This window comes from Phyllopteryx taeniolatus, chromosome 9 (genome assembly GCF_024500385.1).
Source record: "Phyllopteryx taeniolatus isolate TA_2022b chromosome 9, UOR_Ptae_1.2, whole genome shotgun sequence".
Classification (NCBI taxonomy): domain Eukaryota; kingdom Metazoa; phylum Chordata; class Actinopteri; order Syngnathiformes; family Syngnathidae; genus Phyllopteryx; species Phyllopteryx taeniolatus.
This window is the reverse complement of record NC_084510.1, coordinates 31,362,997-31,383,699: the sequence shown is the minus strand read 5'-3', so window position 1 is coordinate 31,383,699 and position 20,703 is coordinate 31,362,997. Positions and strand designations below refer to the sequence as shown.

Genomic DNA, 20,703 nt, shown 5'->3' with positions numbered 1-20,703 from the left:
CCGCGTGCTTTTTATTGGGCTTCTTTGGTATCACGCGGATGAGGCGGCGGCGGCGGCGGCGGCGCGACGTTCGGGACATCCGGCCGCCGCCTTCGAAGCAATTTACAACACGAAATTTAAACAACAACAACCAAAACGGTTTCATCGGTGTCTAATTGCAACTTTGAATGGCTTTCAACAGTTAAAAAAAAAAAAACAGTTAGAAATTGAAATTCTGAAAAGATTAAGAATTGTTTTACACTGAAGTTTCCAATTGTCAAATTTGTCACACCAAAAAAATCCCGAAATAGAAATTGAGATGTTGAACTCCTTTACATTTGTATTTTTGTTTTTAATTTTAGAAGTTCAACAGATTTTGAATTGTTTTATTTTGAAGCTAAAAGAATTTGGTGTTGGGAATCCAAGTACGGCCCAAACGGGGCGGGGTCACGGCGGCCGCCCCGCCGCGCGGGGGGCGGCGTGCTCCACGTAGCTGTAGTTGACCACGCCCCCCGCGCCCGGGTCCCGCGTCTCGGGCGGGTCGCGGACGGACGCCTCGAGCCCCTTCTGTCGGCGGTAGAAGTGCGAGAACTTGTTGAAGATGAGCGTGATGGGCAGCGCCGCCACCAGGGTGCCGCCCAGAATGCAGCCGGCGGCCGCCAGCCTCCCGGCGACCGTGACGGGCACCGCGTCGCCGTAGCCCACCGTCGTCATGCTCACCGTGCCCCACCACCAGCACGCCGGGATCGTGTCCAGGCCCGTGTCCTGAGCGCGCACGCACACATACGGACGCCTCATTAGGCACTTGATTTGCCAAACACGACTCGTCACCTGGAAACGAGTCGTCATTCGAATGGGCGCCGGTCAGAGGAACGAAATCAGCTCAAACATTTGATGAAATAATTGGGAACTACTAAATTATATATGAACTCACTTCCTGGTACTCTGCGGTGTAGACCATCCCGGAGAAGACGGACACGCCCACGGCCAGGTAGAGCAGCAGGATGCCCACCTCGCGGTAGCTGTGCTGCGGGCCAGGAGGGACAAGCAACCTGTTGCTTTTCACAGAAACATTCAGACGCGTGCGCGCTATTTGATTTGACGCTCGAGTTCGTTTAGCGAGCGCGCTGTTTGTTTCAATGCCGGCGTGGCACTTTTCGCTAGCGCGCTGTTTGTTTTGACGCTCGAGTTCGTTTAGCGAGCGCACAGTTTGTTTTGACCCCCGCATTGCTGTTTTAACGAGCGCGCTGTTTGTTTTGATGCTCACATTGCTCCTTTAACAAGTGCGCAATTTGATTTGATGCTGATGTGCTCCACGTGTGTACCACAGGTGACATGCATCCTAGTTGTTGTAGTGTAGTGTACACGTTTACAAGGACACGATCTGTTTCGGCATGCTAGCGGTACACTTCTCTCGCAATTGACAAAGGCACTATTTGTTAGAGACGTGGTGCCTACTTGACAAGCATCTGTTTTGGTTCACATGCGGACCACTCGACAAGCGCACTCACTATTTGTTTTGGCATGTGTGCTGTCCACTTACAATCACACTATTGGTTTGGAGCATGTGGCGTGCATCTATTTCGTCACGTGTGCCGGACGCGTCTGTGGTCAATGTTTTTGGCGGCGTGCGCAAGCACAATATTTGTTTTGGCGGCGTTTGTTTGCTTATTTTTTGGGGCGCGCTCACCCTGAGCGTGGCCCCCAGCGAGCGCAGGCCGGTGGAGTGGCGAGCCAGCTTCAGCACCCGGAAGAGCCGCAACAGGCGGAAAACCTGCCAGACGACAAGAATGGCAAACGGGAAGAAAAAAGGGCAAAGGGCACCGGCGCTCGCTACCTGGAGCGGGCGTCCCTGCGATCGGTCGCCGAGCGTCCGCTCGCAGACGAGCGTCACGTAGACCGGAAGAACGGACGCCACGTCGATCACGTTGAGGGGGCGGAGCAAGAACCGCTTCCTGTTTGGAGACAGCAGGAAACGCAGCAACACCTGGCGGACGTGCACACGCGCGCGGTAAGTACGCGCGCACTCACAGTGATGTGAAAAACACACAACTCACTACAAGGGCGCACACACGCGTACACAACTTATGACATGCAAAAATACACAAACACAGCACACACACAGTGAAGTATATACATACACACAAAACTCATGAGGTACACGCACATTCAGCACGCACAGCGCACACACACGTATACAGTGAGGTGTATACACGTACATGCAGAGAATGAGGTGCACACATATAAAGCACACACAATGAGGTATACACACGGCATACAAACACACTCATACACACACAAAGAGTGGGGTATACACACAAAAAGTGCACACACGTAACGTACTACGCGCACAAATACACACATACACAGCACACGCATGCACAGTGAGGTATATACATATGTACAAACACACAGTGAAGTGCAGACAACACACACACAGCACACAAACGCACACACTTGCCTCCAAGGTGAACCAGCAGCTGCTGAGCGCTTCCACGGCGACGGCGCTCGGCTCGTCCGTCGATTTCCCGTCGCGGTCGAACGTCTGCCACGCCAACGGCGCTCAGGGCACGCAAATATCGTAAACGCGACGCACCATTTCAACATAGCGACTTAGTCGAAAACATCGTACGCATTATCGTAAACGTTATACACGTGGTAAACATTCACATCATTGTAAACTTTGTGCATACATTTGAAACCAGAAGTAATGGTTAGAAAAAGACAAATATGCAATGAGACGAAACTTTTCCTGTTTGAGGTCGATTAGGATTACCAAAACTCTTTCCACGTGCCAAATGGCGGGAAACAATTTTTCATGACTTTCCTCAAAATCAGAAGTTTACGTGTCATGTCTTTGGAAGCTTCTGATAGGTTTACTGACAGCATTGAAGACACACTTGATCTCGGCACGCCTGAAATACTGAAGCACCGAAACGCTGCTTCTTTGTGGGAAGTCCAAAGAAATCAGCCGAGAATTGTGGACTTGCTCAAGTCTGGTTCGTCCCTGGGTGCATTTTCCAGATGCCCGAAGGTGCCATGTGCGCCATGTAAACCATTATACGCAAGTTTAAAGAGGAAATGGGAAATGTCCGGCCATTATCCCGCTCGGGGAGGAGACGGCTCGTGTGCCCCCGAGATGAAGGTGCTTTGGTCCCAAAATGTGCACATCACGCCACGCGTGAAGAGTGTGTCTTAATCCACGGTGAGACGAGTCCCGCACCCACATGGGCTGAAAGGCCAATCGGCCGGGAAGAAGCCATTACTCCAAAACAAACATCAAAAAACTGACCGCACTTTGCAAATGCACACAGGGACGAAGACCTTCATTTTGGAGACATGTCCTGTGGTCTGACCAAACTCAAACTGGCCCCTTTGGCCGTAATGAGCATCGTAACCTTTGGAGGGAAAAGAGGGAAGCTTGCGAGCCCGAGAACACCATCCCAACTGTGAAATACAGTTGGGGGTCGTTTTGCTGCAGGAGAGAACGGTGCATTTGACAAATAGATGGCATCAGTGAAGCAACATCTCAAGACTTCAGCCAGGAAGTTTGAGCGCTCGGGTGCAAACGGGTCTAACAAATGGACGACGACCCCAAGCAGACTGCCAAACGGCTTACAAAGTGGCTGAAGTATAACAGAGTCAATGTTTCGGAGTGGCCCTGATCCCAAAGTCCCGAGCTCAGTCTTATTGAAAATGGATGGGCAGACCTGAAAAGGCATGTGCCAGCGAGGCGGCCTACAAACTTGGCTCGCTCGCGGCAGTGACGTCACAAGGGACGGGACAAAATTCCTGGCAACGATCGTGAGAAGCTCGTGGAAGGAGATCCAAAACGTTTGAATCCCGTCGGACCGTTTGAAGGCAATGAAGGCAAATCCTCATGAGATGCGATGTGATGTGATCGACTTCTGACTTGGAAGAAAGTCGTGAAATATGTTGTCTTGGGGAAAAAACAAAAATAAATCCTTCTCCTTATTCTGGCATTTAGCAAAGGGAAATCATTTTGGTCATTCTAATTGACCGAAATCAGGAAACGTCGAGTCAGTTTTCATGTCACAAAAGAGGGAATGCGTCTTTTGATGTAGTGCGTGTAAACTTGTGCTTTCAAATGTGCGTGTTGCTTGTTTTTGGGTGTGTGCGTGCGTACCTGATATTCGGGAATGCTTTTGACGCACATGGCGGCGAGGGACGCGAGCACGACGCCGACGGACAACGCGCTGAACAACTTGCCGGGAAGCGAGTAGCCGGGATTCTCCAACGTCAGCCACAGACGCTTACGCACGCCGCCGCACCGGACGTCGGCGAAGTGCTGCAGCTCCCTGCGAAAAGACGAGGACGAGGGGGAAGACGGAAATGAAGAGATGAGGAGAAAGGGGGAGAAGACAAGATGAAGAGGAAGCGATGGAGGAGGAAAAGAAGAGGAGAAAGGAGAAGAATGAAGAAAAAGTGCAAGGAGGAGGAAGCATAGGAAGAGGGGATGTGGAGGAGGAAGAGGAGGAAGAGCATCAGCACGAGTTGACCGACAGGCGGCGCCGGCGTCCTCCTTTTGGCCCCACGTGCGCAGTCTCCGTATGTCGTCGTCTTCGGCGCGGTCGCCGCCGATGTCGTCGTCGTCGCCGTCGTCGTCGTCGTCCCGGCTGGCCCGGCGGCGGCTTCCCAGTTTGCGCTCGTGGTAACGAAAACTGCAGCACGAGTCCAGGAAGAAGTCGGCGATGCCCCAGTACTCCATCTCCTGGCTGCAAAAACACAACTGTCACAATTAAAACCGATTATGACCAACGTCATCCAAGTCAACGGCGAATGGTGGTTTGTTTCTATGTGCCCCGCCATTGGCCGGCGACCGGTTCGGGGCGTACCCGCCTCTCGCCCGAAGATAGCCGGGATAGGCTCCGGCACGTTAAAGTGACGTTAAATAGGAGGAAGTTTCTGCCACTAATTCAAATTATCGTGAGCGGCTAACCTGAAGCAGAAGACGCAGAGCTCGTCCGTGACGTGAAGTTTTCCCGTGTGGTAGAAGTGCAGCACGTACGGGAACACGCCGGGATTCCTGTCGAAGTAAAATTCCTTCCGCTGCACGTCGTAGTCGTCGCACACCTGCAGGGGGCGCACGGGGGCCACGAGTACTCACACTGTGTCCTTGCGTCAAGGTAAACCAAACCAAAAAAAAGACCCATCAAAGTTGAGCTACGGGTTGTCACTTTCATATTTTTTCAACGGTTGGACTAATCCCAAGGCCGAAAGGAATTGTTTGACCTTGTTTGACTTTTTCCAGTGTGGCCTGAGTGCACACGATTCATTAATTTCCCGCCGAAAGCTGCTGGCACCCGAGCGAAAGCGCCCGCTTACTGACCACTTACTTTCGAGACTCACAAAGTAAGTAGCTATAAGTTCGGAATGACAAAGCTGTGCCGCCCGGGCCCTCCCCGTTTTGGGCGCGCTCGCCGACCTGCAGGATGTCCTCTTCCGAGCGGCACTCCAGCAGTTTCCCCAGCCGCGTGTCCGGGAATTTGGCGAGCGCGCCGCAGCGGACGCTGCGCCTCAGCCCGCCCACGTTCACGCGCAACGCGCCCTCGCCGCCGTCCGTCGCCGTGTTGACCTGCGGCAAAAAAACAAAACAAAGAAACCACACGATTTGCGCGACATCGCACACGTCGACGACATACGTGACGTTATGCTCGACGTCGTCAAAAATGTCAACGTACGAGACATTGTAGACTTCGTACGATACATTGTAAACATCGTACACGACATTGGATCCATCACATGAAACATCGTACGCGGCACGACATCGTAAGGATCGTAAACGCCATAAGCGTTGCACATGACTACGTCGATGTTTTCTCCACATCGTAAGCGTACGCGACATCGTAAGCTCCGCGTTTTCACATGACAACATAATTACGGTATGAGATATCGTCAACATGAAATACGCGTCTCCAATTTCCCATTGCGACATACCATTGTAAACTTCGTAAAGTTACACGTTTAAGACGGCATTGTAAACGTACGCAAAACGACGTTGATGAAATGCTTTGAGACGTTTTCAACATTCTCAACGACAACGTTGACGATTGTACACGATGTGTTCCAAGCGCACGACATCAGTAACGGTACAAACGTCCAAAACGTCGCGCATCGTCAGAATCATTGCAATCGCGCGAATCATTGCAAATGCTAAACATGGCGGCGATCATAAACGACGCCGTAAACACATTTGGCGGCAATGCGGTCGACATTTAACGGCACTTTGTCGACCGTCCTGCTGTCGTGAACTCGAGTTGCGCTACACAACATTTGACGTGAGACTGGAAAGGGGCGTGGCCATATTGATCTTGAAAACTTTGTGACGCCGTACCGACGCCCCGCGTGACGTCATCACCTTTGCGTGCACTTTTAATGACGCGACAAGACGAAGCAGCAGCTCACCTTTTGGCACAGCGGCATCCTCTGACGTCACGCTCGGCGCTCCAGGTACGACGGCTCAACGTCTCCGATGAATGTATGACGTCATAAAACAATGATGAGACGTCAACGTGGCGTGCGTGGCGCGCTCGCTCCAATGCTCGTCCCGCTTGTGAGTCCGTTCGGCTTTTTCCGGAACTCTCCGGAGGGGAGCCGAGTCTCCACTCCACCTGACTTCTTTTATTTCGTCCCATTCCTCGAGAAATAGCATCAATGTATTATTATTATGATGATTATTATTATCATCGTCATCATATTGTTCGTAAGCTGCCATTTAAAACTACTTTTTAATAAGAACGATGAATATTATGATAGTAATTTGATGACCTTAATGACATACACAAACATACATTTAATGGGGTAACATCTGCATTAATAAGGGCTGCAACAGACAATATTGTTCTAGTAATACGACATTTTCAAATGAAATAACGACGGATCGTGGCACAATTGTGCACATCTGTGACCACAGCGCCATCTTGTGGCCACTTAAAATGGACCGACGATTGTCAAAACCATCATTCGTTCATTAGCTTCTCCTCACGCGGGTCGTCCCGGCCAATCGCAGGCCACGTAGAAACAAACAACCGTTCGCGCGCGCGCAAGTTGCAGATACAATTTCTGCCTTTCTTGTGACTCGAAAGCTGACTTGAATGTTACAATTTGGACCTTTTGGCGTGTGAAAGCTGCATTTGCGATGATTTGAATTGGCTTTTCTTCTGAATCTGCTTTATTTCCCAACTAAACATATTAGCTTACAAAAAATCAAAAAATCAGCCCAAATCATTCCGTGCTGGATTTAAAAGTGAGACTTATTTATCTCGCCATGTGCATTATCTCCCCCGCCATATAAAATGTTTACCAGTTAAGTATATTCATAAAATAATCACATTATAACCAATAAATGTGACACGAACTCCGTCTATGTTTGCAAAAAAAAACACCGAGCGCAAATAGCAGCTGTCAATTTAACATTTGATCAGTTAACACTCTATTGCCAATATGCTGCAGATCTGAGTTGAAAAAAGACAAAAACAACAAAAAAGAGAATTACTGTTAACAGTATTCGAGAGCAGATCACTTCCGTGTCAAGTGAACTTTGTTGACAATTATTTACAACACACGCATTCCTCAAGTTTGTTGGCGCCATGAAATGCAAAACAATCCTTGTGTACTGCAATCCGATGATCTACCTCGTGTAGCAAACACATATGAACAATAAGCGGTATGGAAAACGGAAGGATGGATGATGAACTTTCCAAATCATTTTCAAACATTTCGTCGGTCGATGTTTCGAGCATGCGCAGTGTGACTTGGCGTAAGTCGCACAGAGACCGCCCCCTTTGGCTCGGCTCGGCTCGACCAATCGTAGACGTCGAGGTCACGCCGCTTTGAATATTCATGAGATTTCGCGGGCTTTCTGCACCGCGTGACTCGGTTTGGCGGGAAAGTCGGCAGAATTCGTTGAAGCTCAGCAAGACGAAAGATGGCGGTGAGTTTCTTTCCGTCTTCCTTGCGTTTGTCGCACATACGCTCGATGAAAGTCGACCCCGCGGACGAGGGCGACGTGTTTGTTTGTCGTTCTTCAGGACGACGTGGCGAGAAAAACCGGCTCGCTCCCTCTGCTGCGAACACGATCCAATGTGGTCGTTATTGCCTTGACGATGTTCACATTTTCACGGTTCTTCATTTTCAAGCTTCTCGCGGCGAGCGTTAGTTTCCGTTCTGAGCACAGAAGATTACAAATTGGCTTCAATGCCAGAAACCTTGAACATCTCGAGCAGCTCTTTTGTGACCTCAAAGGTTAGAAACGCGTCGTTGCTTGCCGTGTGCTAAAGTTGTCACCAAATGTTACATTGATGTCCCCCTCGTCTCGCCAGAAAAGTGTTGGCAAGATGAATTCCAAGTTGCTTTTGAAAGTGTTTGAGTAGCGCCGCCGTTTCCGTTACTTACACAAAGCCATACAACCAATTCCATTTCGATAACTTCATTGGGAATAAATTGATCACCAGGAGTGGATTCCAACGATTTCTGGGAGGATTAACCATGTTTTTTTTTTTTTTGCACAAATAATAAACTGATAACAAAACATCGTCAAATGTCCATGCATCACAGAAAATGTTTGTTTCACTGTTCGTGTACAGCATGTGGAAAACACGACACCATGTTGACCTAATGACAAGCGTGCGCAACTTGGACACGCTGGCTCCGTATGACAGCGTCCGAAATACTTGGAATGTTTTGTGGAGCAATATTGTCGGATCGCGTGGGTGGGTGGATGGGTGGGAAGGTCATGGAGTCGAAGGCTAGAAGGTTTCAAGGCGGGATTAGGGTTTAATCAAGATTTCATGGCCAGCATAAGGAGACCCAAAAATTGGCACTGAGCCCCTTCCATCATTTTCCTTTGCCCTTCTTTCCTTACTTGAAACGTGCGTTCTTCTTTCCTTCCTTCCGACCCGAAATGAGGAAATTCATTTCCAAGTTGCAGCGGACGCGCGTCGTTCTGCTCGAGTGACGGCCGTCGACGCTGTCCGACATTGTGGAAAAAAATCAATGAAAATGTCGTCCTTGCGCCGTCAACAGGATTCGTCCGAGTCGCAGCACGTGGCCGCCAGCCCCGATCCGGTCTCCAGGAGGGGGGACCTGACCTCCAGCCCCGGCAGAGACCTGCCACCCTTCGAGGATGAGTCCGAGGGCCTGCCGGGCGACGCGACGCTGCCCGGAGAGGACGACGACGACGACGACGGGGACGGCGAGGAGCTGATCGGGGACGGCATGGAGCGGTGAGGGGCGCCGTTTCGCCAAAAATTGCCGGCAGCTTAAGAGGGACCAAATGGTGAAAGTCAACTCTGACGAGCGCGTTTGCGTCCCGGCGCGGCAGGGACTACCGGCCCATCCCGGCGCTGGACCGCTACGAGGCCGAGGGTCTGGACCTGGACGAGGAGGACCTGTCCGAGCTGTCCCCGGCGGCGCGGGCGGCCGCCGAGGAGGCCATGAGGAGGCGGGACCGAGAGCGCGGCCTCAGCGGCCGTCTCAGGAGGGGGCTGCTCTACGGTCAGATCGCCAAAACGTCCGCACGTTGAATTCATTTGCACGTGAATTCGTTACATTCAGTTGGAAAGATGTTTGTTTTTTTCATGCGTTTGAGTTTAGTTTTTGCCGGTGTAAACCGCCGAGAACGGAAGGACGACACAAACCCGTTGCCGGCCGTCGCTCGGTTGATTCTTCTTTTTTTCTTTTCTTTGCATTGTTGTGATTCAAAATTTCAGGTTTACCGTCGCTGCTTGAGTGAAGTAAAAAACAAAAGAGGGCACAGTTCAGGTAGTGTAATGCCCTCGCGTGGTGGGCGAGGCGAGCAAATGTATTGAATGGGAAAACGCGCAAATACAAGAGCACTCGCAAGGAGCTGCTGTAGGCCACGACTCGCACTCGCACGCAGACGAACCGGCCGACCGCTGGCTGGGCCGCACCCCTCAAAGCACACGCTGAACAAATCTTTTTTTATACAATAGCGCTTTATTTCCTTTGTTAAAAATACTCTGTGTAACAACAAACAAATAGTTTTGTGCGGCCTTTCGATTGAACGTGACGTCGTCCCGCGTCCTCAGACAGCGAAGACGAGGACGACGAGCGCCCGGCGGCGCGGCGGAGGCGCCTGGCCGAGCGAGCGGCGGAGGGCGCGGCGGAAGGCGACGACGAAGAGATGATCGAGAGCATCGAGAACCTGGAAGACATGAAGGTCGCTCGCTGCGCCGCGTGCGGACACGCCCCCCGCCCCCCTCCCCGCGGTTAACGCCCTCTTCCTCCTCCTCGTCGGCGGCAGGGTCACACGGTGAGGGAGTGGGTGTCCGTGCCCGCCCCCCGTCTGGAGATCTACAACCGCTTCAAGAACTTCCTGCGCACGCACGTGGACGAGAGCGGACGCAACGTGTTCAAGGAGAAGATCAGCGACATGTGCAAAGGTGGCCGCGCGCGCGTGTGTCACTTGTGTGTGCGTGCCACCTGTTTCGCCTCTGTCACCAATGTGTGTGCGTCTACCCCGTTTGTCACCTGTGCGCGTGTCGCGTGTGCCCGTCATCTGTGCGTGCACATCACCCGTTTGTGGCAAAGTCTCAAGTTGACATGCGTGCGTGTGCAGAGAACAAGGAGAGTTTGGCGGTGAACTACGAACACCTGGCAGCCAGGGAGCACGTGCTGGCGTACTTCCTGCCTGAAGCCCCCATGGAGATGTTGAAGGTACACGCAGAAGAAAATTGCCCCCTTGGGCCGACCCGCAGCTAACCTCCCTCCCTCCCCGCCAGGTGTTCGACGAGGCGGCCAAGGAGGTGGTGCTGGCCATGTACCCCAAGTACGACCGCATCGCCCACGAGATCCACGTGCGCATCTGCAACCTGCCGCTGGTGGAGGAGATCCGCTCGCTCAGGTAGGCGCCCGCCGGAGCGACGCGCACGCCGCATCGGGGCCGTCGAAGTGGGACGGCGCGGGCCGGGTTTCGGAAGGGGTGGCGGTGAGACCCGGCGCGTCTTTTCAGAGTTGGGGTGGCACTCGTCGTCCTTGTTCGCGAGAGTTGCCCGGAGCCCAACTCAGCCGGAAGCTGGAGGTTTCTGGAAGAAGGGGAGTGGTGGGTCTTCTGTGTCTTCGGCTCGGCCCCCGGGCACTTGTCAGGTCGGGGGACCTGCGCGCGGGGCACACGAGAAGAAGTCCTGGGTCCGACGGGCTCGACGGGGGCGGCGATTCTGAAAGAGGGGAGCCTGGGGCGGCGCGGCTCTGGGACAGAGGGGCCCGAGTCGGGCACAGTCAGAAGAGTGGGATGAGCCTCGCATTCTCCAAAGGGTGAGGCAACTTTGTAAGAAGTTGTCTCCGTTCCGGAAGAGGGGCAGCGAACTTGGGAAGTCTGCAAGGGGGTCTGCGGCGAAAACCGGGCTCGGCTGTGTGCCCGCTCGGAAGCGGACGAGGTCGTCGTGCCCGGCGGACGGCAGAAGCGTGAATTCTTTTGTCGGCGCCGCTGAGTTGTCGTTCGTTCGGCTCTCCAGGCAGCTCCATCTGAACCAGCTGATCCGGACCAGCGGCGTGGTGAGCAGCTGCACCGGCGTGCTGCCGCAGCTGGGCGTGGTCAAGTACAACTGCAACAAGTGCAACTTTGTACTCGGGCCCTTTTTCCAGTCCCAGAACCAGGAAGTGAAGCCGGGATCGTGTCCCGAGTGTCAGTCCCAGGGACCGTTTGAGATCAACATGGAGGAGGTAAGCCTTTCTGCCGCTCTTTTCTTCCCGCGCGTCTCTCCGCCGCCTCGTCTCACGCCGTGGACTCTTCTTGGACTTCTTCAGACAGTATACCAGAACTACCAGAGGATCACCATCCAGGAAAGTCCCGGCAAGGTGGCCGCCGGACGTCTGCCGCGCTCCAAAGACGCCATCCTGCTGGCGGACCTGGTGGACAACTGCAAGCCGGGAGACGAGATCGTGAGCGGGCCGGCTCGATCGGGTCCGGACGGCCGCGGATCGGGTGCTCAAAAACCGTTTGCGCTTTCAGGAGCTGACGGGCATCTACCACAACAACTACGACGGCTCCCTGAACGTGGCCAACGGCTTCCCGGTCTTCGCCACCGTCATCCTGGCCAACCACATCGCTCGGCGAGACGAAGGCGTGGCCGCGGCCGAGCTGACGGACGAAGACGTCAAGGCCGTCGTCGCTCTGTCCAAGGACGAATGCGTCGGCGAACGCGTGAGTCGGCCGCACGCCGGATACGTTGCGCGACGTGCGAGGGTTAAGCAGTTGGAGGGTAAGAGATGCGTTGCGGCGTCCGTGTTTCTGGAGCCAGAGGGGTTTTTCTCCCACATTCCGGAATGTGGCACGTGAAACCGAAGACTCTGAATTGTCCTTTGCCTGTAAATGTGAGCGCAAAGGGTTCTTCGTCCGGCGAGCGGTCCGAGGCGTACCCCGCCTCTCGAAGTCGGCTGGGATGGCCTCCGGTGCGCCTGCGACCTTAATGAGGTTAAGCGCTGTCGAAAATGGCCGGACGGTCTTGGAATTCCGATTAGGGTTTGGAAGTTGGGGTTCTGGATTTGGGGTTAGCTCAAGAGGGTCAGCGGATTAGGGGGGGTGCTGGTTAGGGATTTAGGGTTAGAGGATTCCGAATTCACGGTGGAGGGGTAGGGAGTTGGTGTTGAAGGGTTGGAACTTTGGGCTGAAGCTTAAGTGCGAGGGACTGATTTGAAGTTGGGGTTGGGGTTGGGAGTGGGGATGGGTCAGGGACTTGGGGTTAGAGGGTCTGGGATTTAGGGTTACGGGTTTAGACGGTTTGCTGGTGGGCTTTTTAGGATCGGCGTTGTAACGGGTCATGCGTGCTAAGGGTTTACAGACTTAGGAGTTGGCTAACTGCGCATTAGCGGTGCGCGGTAGACTCGCTGTCGAGTTGGAGTCTACCGACCAATCGCGATACGGCTCGCTGATGAGAAAATGGCTTCCGGCGCACGTACGTCCTGTAATACTTTGGTGTGCTTTTAGATCTTCGCCAGCATGGCGCCGTCCATCTACGGTCACGAGGACATCAAACGAGCGCTAGCCCTGGCGCTGTTCGGCGGAGAGCCCAAGAACCCGGGTAACGTCCTCGACACCCGAGCGCGGCGTTTGAGGAATGGGCGGCGGTCTCACGCGGGTCCTTGTGCGCCTTTGTTTAGGAGGGAAACACAAAGTGCGAGGAGACATCAACGTGCTTCTGTGCGGGGACCCCGGAACGGCCAAGTCGCAGTTCCTCAAGTAGGCCGCCCTCGACGCCGCCCGGACGTGCCGAGTGCGGCTCGCGATGACCGTGTCGCTTCCCGCCCCGCGCGCAGGTACACGGAGAAGGTGGCGAGCAGGGCCGTGTTCACCACGGGGCAGGGCGCGTCGGCGGTGGGCTTGACGGCGTACGTGCAGAGGCACCCCGTCAGCCGGGAGTGGACGCTGGAGGCCGGCGCGCTCGTGCTGGCCGACAGAGGCGTCTGCCTCATCGACGAGTTTGACAAGGTACCGCGCCAACACGGCTGACACGCGCACATATCGGACAGACCGAGCTCACGCGCGCGCACGGGTAACGTTCGGACGTGCGCGTGACGCCTCGGCCGGCGCTAACGCGCGCGTTCGCGTGTCGCCGCAGATGAACGACGCGGACCGCACGAGCATCCACGAGGCCATGGAGCAGCAGAGCATCTCCATCTCCAAAGCGGGCATCGTCACCTCGCTGCAGGCCAGGTGCACCGTCATCGCCGCCTCCAACCCCATCGGTACGCACACGCACGTTCAGGCGCACGCGCGGCGCCGACCGGCACAGCTAACGAGCGAGGGGCGTGTTCTTCCAGGCGGCAGGTACGACCCCTCGCTGACCTTTGCCGAGAACGTGGACCTGACCGAGCCCATAGTGTCACGTTTTGATGTCCTGTGTGTTGTCAGGGACACTGTGGACCCTGTGCAGGTACACACACCAGAGTAGCACATGTGGGCGCACGCATTCGTGCCCACACAGTCAGTCACTCGCACACAAACTCACACAAGCGCCACGCGCACTCACACGCGCATATAGAAACGCGCGCGCAAACAAACACACGACATTCAGAGACGCGCGCACACACAACCCTCAACTCACACTGACAGTGTGTAACACACGCGCCCTTAAAAAGTGTGTGCGTGCACTCGCAGGACGAGATGTTGGCGCGCTTTGTGGTGGGCTCTCACGTCAAGCATCACCCCGGCAACAAGGAAGGGGGCGCGGCCTCGGAGGAGGCGCTCCCGCCCAACTCGTCCGACGCGGCGCCCGTTCCGCAGGACCTGCTCAGGAAGTACATCATCTACGCCAAGGACAAGGTGGGTGCCGCCTGTCGCGCCGCCCGTCGCGGGGTCACGTGATTGACGGCCGCGTTTGCAGGTTCACCCCAAACTCAACCGGATGGACCAAGACAAGGTGGCGCACATCTACAGCGACCTCAGGAAAGAGTCCGTGGTGAGCGCAGCACACGCACATGCACACGCGACGCATGCGCACGCGGCAGCGCGCTGACGCGGCTTCGTTGGGTGCCAGGCGACGGGCAGCATCCCCATCACGGTGCGCCACATCGAGTCGATGATCCGCATGGCGGAGGCGCACGCCAAGATGCACCTGCGCGACTACGTGATGGAGGACGACGTCAACATGGCCGTCCGCATCATGCTGGAGAGCTTCATCGACACGCAGAAGTTCAGCGTCATGAGGAGCATGCGCAAGGTACGCCCGCACCGAGAAACGCCACGCGGCCTCGGCGCGGCCCTGACGCGGCGTCGCGCTTCCCTCCCGCAGACGTTCTCCCGCTACCTGGCGTTCCGCAAGGACAACGACGAGCTGCTGCTGTTCATCCTCAAGCAGCTGGTGGCCGAGCAGCTTTCCTACCAGAGGAACCGCTACGGCGCCCACCACGACGCCGTCGAGATACCCGACAAGGATCTGCACGACAAGGTGACCGCCGCCGGCTAAACGCTAACGGCTGCGGCAGCGACCCGAAGTTTTGGTCCTCGTCTTTGCCCGACTCCAATTTGATCTCGACCGGCGAGCGCCCGTTCCCTTTGCGTTGCGGTCGGTTGACTTCCAAGACAGCTCGGAGGCTCGTCGTCTGTTCACGCAAGTCGAGTTTGGCGTAGAAGAGAACATTTGTTTCTGCCCGTTATCAACTCCTGTTCATAGTTTGAACTTTGGCTTTTTATTCTTATTTTGTTGTTGTTGTTTTCCTTTGACATGAAAAAGAGAGGGAGTTGGAGATCGATAAATAGAAGACGGAGAGACGGAAGAATTCAGGTTATCTATTGAAATCCAAAACAAGAAACGTACCACTGATGTCTTTTTATCGTGTGTTTAGAATATTCCACATTCCGTGTTTAAGCCAAATTGGAGTTTGTTGTCGTATGATAAACTTTCACGCTACTTTTCTGCAGAGAAGGGGAACATGCATTTTTCATTCACTATTGCGTTTGGCCCGCGACCTTGCCCCAAATTTTCCTTTTGGCGCACCGCTGGTCTAACGAGACGCCAGAGTCCCCGGAAATGCGTTACAATCCGAAGTCGATGGCCGATGTACTTTTTGCGTCCGTCTTTTTATTGACTCTCGCCTCGGGTCGATTTGGCAACATCGATTTTGGCTGACATCGATCGGCGCAACGGTTTGTTGGTTTTTGGTCACGTAAGATTTCCGTCTTTGAGGACGAGATCCCAGATCGGCGGCGGAGTACAATCTTTGCGTGCGTGTGTCGATTATCCGAGGACAGAAATTCGACCGCAACTGAAATGCCTGACACTTTTTGTTTTTGTTTGCTTTGGATTGCATTTTAAATCTCTGAGAAAAATGTGCAAAATCTTTGTTTGTTGACCGAGTGGCGTTTTCCGGCAGGCCCGGCAGATCAACATCCACAACCTGGCGTCTTTCTACGACAGCGAGCTTTTCCGCGCCAACAGGTTCGCTCACGACGGCAAGAAGAAAGTCATCGTGCAGCAATTGTGAAGTCAAACAAACCGAATGTAAATAAATGGACACGCTTTTTTCCTTTCATCTTCTTCTTGATTCAACTTCTTTCATTCAACCAGCCGCGCCCGCTTCGATGTCGAAATGTCAAAACACCCTCAAGGTCCGATTTTTTTATTTTTTATTTTTATTTTTTTTTAATAAGCTGGTTGAATTAAAATTGGAAGCATGAAGTGTAAAGACGGTGGAGATGAGGAGTGTACACCGATTTAACGGCAGTCCAATGCAAATGTAATTTCAACATGGGAAGGGAACCTTGATTCAATAGCCGGCCGGAGCCTATCCCGGCTGAAAGGCAGACTACACCCTGGACCGGTCGCCAGTCAGTCGCAGGGCCTCACCGAACTCGGTTCTAACCAAAATATGGGTCCAATTCAAAGTGGGTCCAAAAGAGAACTTTCACGCCTTCTTTGTATTATTTTGTCAGTGTGGGTTGCGCAGATCTCGTATCGATCCGATCGTTTGATGCTGACTGAGCTTCGATTTCGACCGTCCCTCAAAATGCTTTCACGGAGTTTTCTTTCAGTGTTTGAGTTTGGGCGAGGCAAAGACGCCACATAAGGCTTTCATGCTCACACAACTGACTTTTGTGTAACTCCAAAAAAAAAAAAAATGCTTGCATGTTCTATTTGTTATTGTTTCGGCGGTGCGGAAGTCTAGTTTCCACAGTTGCGTTGTTATTTTCTACATTTGGCTCATGCAGAGATGCCTTACGATCCTTTGATGCTCACTGGACTGAGGTCTTGATCTGACTGTATGACTGTAGTTCTTTTTCCTCCAAATCTTTTTCAGTGTTACTTTGTATTATGCCACTGGTGGTGTTTTGGTACGTTTGCCTGATTTTGGTGCGGGCAGCGTGGGTTGAGTTCCCACTCAGTGACGCTGTGAACGTGAGTGCGAGAGCTTGTTCGTGTCTACGTGTGCCCTGCGACTGACCGGCGACCGGTTCTGGGCGTAGTCCGCCTTTTGCCCAAAGTCGGCTGGGATCGGCTCCGGCGCTCCGCGACCCTGCACGGGAAAAGCGGCACGGAGGACGGACGGACGATTGCGTGTTTGTGTTGACGTGGCCGCTCAATGTTTAGTCAGGAGACTTTTCAGAACGCGTCGCGTGGAGGTGACGTGCGCAATTCGTCGTCTGCTTCGTCCTCGCAGGCGTGCCGGCGCAAGAAGTCCCGCCGGACGACCCGTTCGCCACGGGCTCGTCCTACGTCGCCGCCTGCTACGTCAAATATTTGGAGAGCGGCGGCGCCCGCGTGGTGCCCGTCGGGTAGGGCGGCAAGTGTACGGCGGCACTGCGTGCGTGCTTTGCCTTTCGGAGGTTTTGGGTTCCAGTCTGATCCGAGACTTCCAAAAACTTTCCCATTTTATGCTCGTGAATGTCATTAAGAAGCACGACTGCTCAAGTTGTCTTGATTGTCGATTTTGTCGCCACGATCAATCGGACCAAAGACGACTACGGCGAGATCTTCTCGTCCGTTAACGGGTGAGCTGAGCAGGTTTCGTCTTCCTTTTCTTGTTCCTCCTCTTCTTCTCGCTCTTGTTCTTCTATGGTGTTCAATTTGTTTTTGCTCAGGTTGTTGTTGCCGGGCGGAGACTTGGCAGTACGCCCGAGCGCCCAAGATGTTCTATAGCCTGGCTCTCGAGGTAGCTACCGACCTAGCTTCTTACCAACCTACCCGCCTTCTACATATATCTAGTTACAGTATGTAGCTAACAGACATTATGAAAAGTTCTGAAGCCAATATTGTATTGTACAACGTCATTGCGCCCCCTGTAGGCCAACAACGACGGTGACTACTTCCCTCTATGGGGTACGTGTCAGGGTTTCCAGCAGCTGACAGGAACCCGCTGTCAACCACAGACACCAAAGCCGTCGCTCTACCGCTCAGCTTCACCCCAGGTGACGTCTCGTGAGTGGTTACCTAGCTAGCTAGCAAGCCACCTACTTGGCTACCCCGCTACCTCCCGAGCTGCCCGCCCGCCCGCCTACTCGTGTTTTCCCCTCCCGTCCAGCGTCCTCTTCGAGCCGTCTGTTCCGACCGTCGTCCGGTCACAGCCGCAAGCAAACGCGTCCTGTCCGGCCGGCCGCAAACGGAAACCCGCTCGACACCCGACGACGCAATCTTCTCACCGCGACGGAACGGCCGTTGCGTCATTTGATCGAGCGATCCTCTTCATGCATGCGTGACTAAACGGATTACATCATAAAGATGAAGTAGAAACAAACAAATCCACAAACATTCCTTCCTAGCAAAACGTTTTACACTCAAAAGCTCACCGAGAATATTTTCTTTTTTTTTTTTGAAACCACTTCAAATCAGACTCGTCACTTTTCTCGACAACTTTTCAATTCTTTTAAGCCAAATTTTACTTGAAATAAGTACAGAAGTCAGCCATTGTTTGGGGGGGGGGGGGGGGGAAACTTGACTGGCATTTTTTTTTTTACTTATTTCAAGTTAAAAAGTATTATTATTATTTCAAGTTTGTTTTTAGGTGAGGAGTCTTATTTGAAGTGTAAGAGAAATAGTCCTGGTAAGAGTGTTTTTGCCGTGTACGTAGCAAATGTACCCTGCGTTTCCTTGCGTCCTTTCCTCTTGTGTGTCCTCCCTCCCTCCTACCTTGTTTGTCATTGGCTCTTTCAGCCACGTCCCGAGTTCTCGAACGTTCCGAGTAGGTGCGGGCCCTCATCCGCAATTTGTCGCCCGTCTTTCTGCAAAACGACCATTTTGATTGACACGGCAGAACAAAATCAAAGTTTCTTCCACTAGGTGGCGCCACGTGACCGCCGGATGTAAGAAATGGACCTTTGCTGAAGGATTCTTATGTTTTCATTGACTAAAAATGAAATCAATAACATTTTAAAAAGAAATGATCGGATTCGGTCACACTAAATCAATAAGTAAAATCGGTTATACACAAAAATTAAATATTAAAGGGAGTATTTTTTGCTTAGTTGCCTAAAATAAAATCATAAGAAATACTTAAATACTAAACGTTTACTTATATTACACTCAAAAAAGTCCTTTGAATGTATTTAATTCTAACATGTACATCAGTTGCACATGAAGAAAATGTATTTTGAAAAAACAACTAACGTAAATGATTGGATTATTTTATTGACCTCATTTGAAAAAAGTGGCAATTGTTTCATAGGCGTTCAAAATTTGATGGCCAAATGTCATGTGCGTGAAAAGAATGTCCTTTTTGTTGGGAATGGATCTTTAAATGTGTAAATAACGCGAGTGGCGTCAATCTCTTCTTGTTTACATTTCAGCATTGAATGTTTCGGACTCATTAGTTGAACCGTCGGCAATCAAGTTTTCGTGGGAATCAAGTTGGGATGTTGTGGTGAAAGAAAAACGACAACTGTTGTTTTCTTTCACGTTTGTACATTCCACATTTCGTTCGGGGAAAAGACCAATTTGACTCCTAACTGGCTATTACCCTGTTATCGCTCACGCACACACATTCACTCGCGCTCACGCCAATCTGCGTGTGCGCGTGCGTGCGTGTGTAGTGCGGATTAGATTTAGTGGAGAGGATTATCCAGTGTGAGGACTTCCCGCCTCTTTCTCACCTGTCAGTCATCCGATGAAGGTGAGACGCCGCTGTCGTCATCATCATCATCATCATCATCTGTGAATTGCTCCTTCCGCCAAGCGGTTTGAAATGCTGCAGTGAGAACATCAGAAGCAGCTGCCTTGATGATGCAACGCCGCCATGCCTGACAGCACCAATCAGAAGCGAGCGTCAGGATGCCACGAGGCGGCGTACCTAATGAGGTGTCCGTGGCAAATCTTCGCCGCCGTGATCCCGTGTCGTCGCTAACGGGATTGCGGCCGGCCGCTTAGTCGGGCGAGGTCGCCCCGGTCGGGAGGGGCCCGATCGCGTCTTCGTCTTCGTCGTCTATTAATAGCCGTCCGTGCCGGCGAGTAGGGTTGGTAAAGCGTGTCTACCAAATTTCGTGTTGTGAAGTCAAACGGAATTTTCCAAAACGAAGCCTGGCGCCGATGGCGGGAGGCCACGCTCTCTGTCCACTCGGTGGCGCCAATTCACCTGCAAGAAGAAGAAGAAGAAGAACTGTAGGAAGTTCATCCAGGTGACGATTGTTCACACTTTTGGGAATTGGTTGGTTAGAATTTGTTCAGTTCTTCCTGGGATTTGCTCTGAAGTGGTTTCCTGCCAGCGTAGGAAGGAACAATTGTAACTAATCAACTTTAAATTGTCAAGTCTGCGGAAACGTCGTCGGCGAGCCAAAAGGAAAACGTTTCTTTTTTTTTTTTAGAAAATCAAGTCTAAACGTCCTCCAAAATGAACGAGGCAAATGTGGATTTTGATCCCTCTGATGTTGAGGAAAGGCTGCGTAAATAATTCAACAGAGATGCAATTCAAACGCTCCAAACAAAACGTTTCGCTCGCTTTGAAAACTATAATCATCAAAACAACTGGCCGCCATCTTGGTGGAACTTTCTCACAAAAACATGACATGAGCACTTCAATAAAAAGAAAATTCAACCCCCCCCCCCCCCCCAAAAAAAGTTAATGACCGATTCTACCGCTCTTCTCACCAATAATGTTTCCATCGAGTTTTTAGAAACGTCACGGTAATTTTGAGGCATCTGGGAACTTCGGCCCGTACGAGCGATTGGAGACCGTCGGGGAAATACGTTGAGAAGGAAGTAGGTTCTACCGTTTAACTCCGATTCCAAAGCGTTTTTGGACCAGATTTTCGAAAAGCAA

At 52.5% G+C, this 20,703-nt stretch overlaps 2 protein-coding genes and 1 pseudogene across 8 annotated transcripts; 2 read left to right on the top strand and 1 right to left on the bottom strand.

The window, feature by feature from the left end:
* Positions 1–3: 3 nt before the first annotated feature.
* Positions 4–20,005, bottom strand: LOC133483395 (potassium voltage-gated channel subfamily S member 1-like). Of its 6 annotated transcripts, XM_061784569.1 has the most exons (12): positions 19,541–20,005; positions 18,582–18,673; positions 6,406–6,637; positions 5,426–5,575; positions 4,940–5,073; positions 4,536–4,715; positions 4,127–4,298; positions 2,441–2,524; positions 1,817–1,966; positions 1,670–1,753; positions 914–1,006; positions 4–810 (listed from the first exon to the last, which is right to left on the bottom strand). In XM_061784569.1, the coding sequence occupies exons 3-12, from the start codon at positions 6,421–6,423 to the stop codon at positions 427–429; spliced, it is 1,449 nt and encodes a 482-aa protein (XP_061640553.1). In that variant the 5' UTR covers positions 6,424–6,637; positions 18,582–18,673; positions 19,541–20,005; the 3' UTR covers positions 4–426. The 6 variants fall into 6 exon arrangements, with proteins under 6 accessions (XP_061640553.1, XP_061640552.1, XP_061640548.1 ...); XM_061784568.1 differs by lacking the exons at positions 6,406–6,637; positions 18,582–18,673; positions 19,541–20,005 and adding an exon at positions 5,988–6,281; XM_061784564.1 differs by lacking the exons at positions 6,406–6,637; positions 18,582–18,673; positions 19,541–20,005 and having other exon boundaries at positions 5,426–6,332.
* On the top strand, positions 7,808–15,990 carry mcm2 (minichromosome maintenance complex component 2). 2 transcript variants are annotated; one of them, XM_061784562.1, is made up of 20 exons: positions 7,808–7,933; positions 9,025–9,224; positions 9,323–9,495; positions 10,050–10,180; positions 10,265–10,403; positions 10,580–10,677; positions 10,743–10,864; positions 11,475–11,682; positions 11,767–11,901; positions 11,972–12,163; positions 12,947–13,040; positions 13,120–13,198; positions 13,276–13,447; positions 13,578–13,704; positions 13,780–13,892; positions 14,117–14,281; positions 14,343–14,417; positions 14,496–14,678; positions 14,751–14,906; positions 15,832–15,990. In XM_061784562.1, exons 1-20 carry the CDS (start codon positions 7,928–7,930, stop codon positions 15,940–15,942), a joined length of 2,679 nt encoding a protein of 892 aa, XP_061640546.1. In that variant the 5' UTR covers positions 7,808–7,927; the 3' UTR covers positions 15,943–15,990. The 2 variants fall into 2 exon arrangements, with proteins under 2 accessions (XP_061640546.1, XP_061640545.1); XM_061784561.1 differs by lacking the exon at positions 7,808–7,933 and adding an exon at positions 7,972–8,244.
* LOC133483517 (gamma-glutamyl hydrolase-like) lies at positions 16,132–19,558 on the top strand (annotated as a pseudogene).
* Positions 20,006–20,703: the final 698 nt, after the last annotated feature.

What these genes read in the sequence shown, in the direction of transcription:
- LOC133483395 (XM_061784564.1), bottom strand. Translation starts at nt 5,935, where the DNA reads ATGTCGCAATGGGAAATTGGAGACGCGTATTTCATGTTGACGATATCT. An exon ending in GCTGCTGGTTCACCTTGGAG is followed by an intron (nt 1,967 to 2,440) that starts GCAAGTGTGTGC and finishes CACGTCCGCCAG; the next exon opens with GTGTTGCTGCGTTTCCTGCT. An exon ending in CGCTGGGGGCCACGCTCAGG is followed by an intron (nt 1,007 to 1,669) that starts GTGAGCGCGCCC and finishes CCTGGCCCGCAG; the next exon opens with CACAGCTACCGCGAGGTGGG.
- mcm2 (XM_061784561.1), top strand. Translation starts at nt 8,197, where the DNA reads ATGCCAGAAACCTTGAACATCTCGAGCAGCTCTTTTGTGACCTCAAAG. An exon ending in ACGAATGCGTCGGCGAACGC is followed by an intron (nt 12,164 to 12,946) that starts GTGAGTCGGCCG and finishes GTGTGCTTTTAG; the next exon opens with ATCTTCGCCAGCATGGCGCC. An exon ending in GCCAAGTCGCAGTTCCTCAA is followed by an intron (nt 13,199 to 13,275) that starts GTAGGCCGCCCT and finishes CCCCGCGCGCAG; the next exon opens with GTACACGGAGAAGGTGGCGA.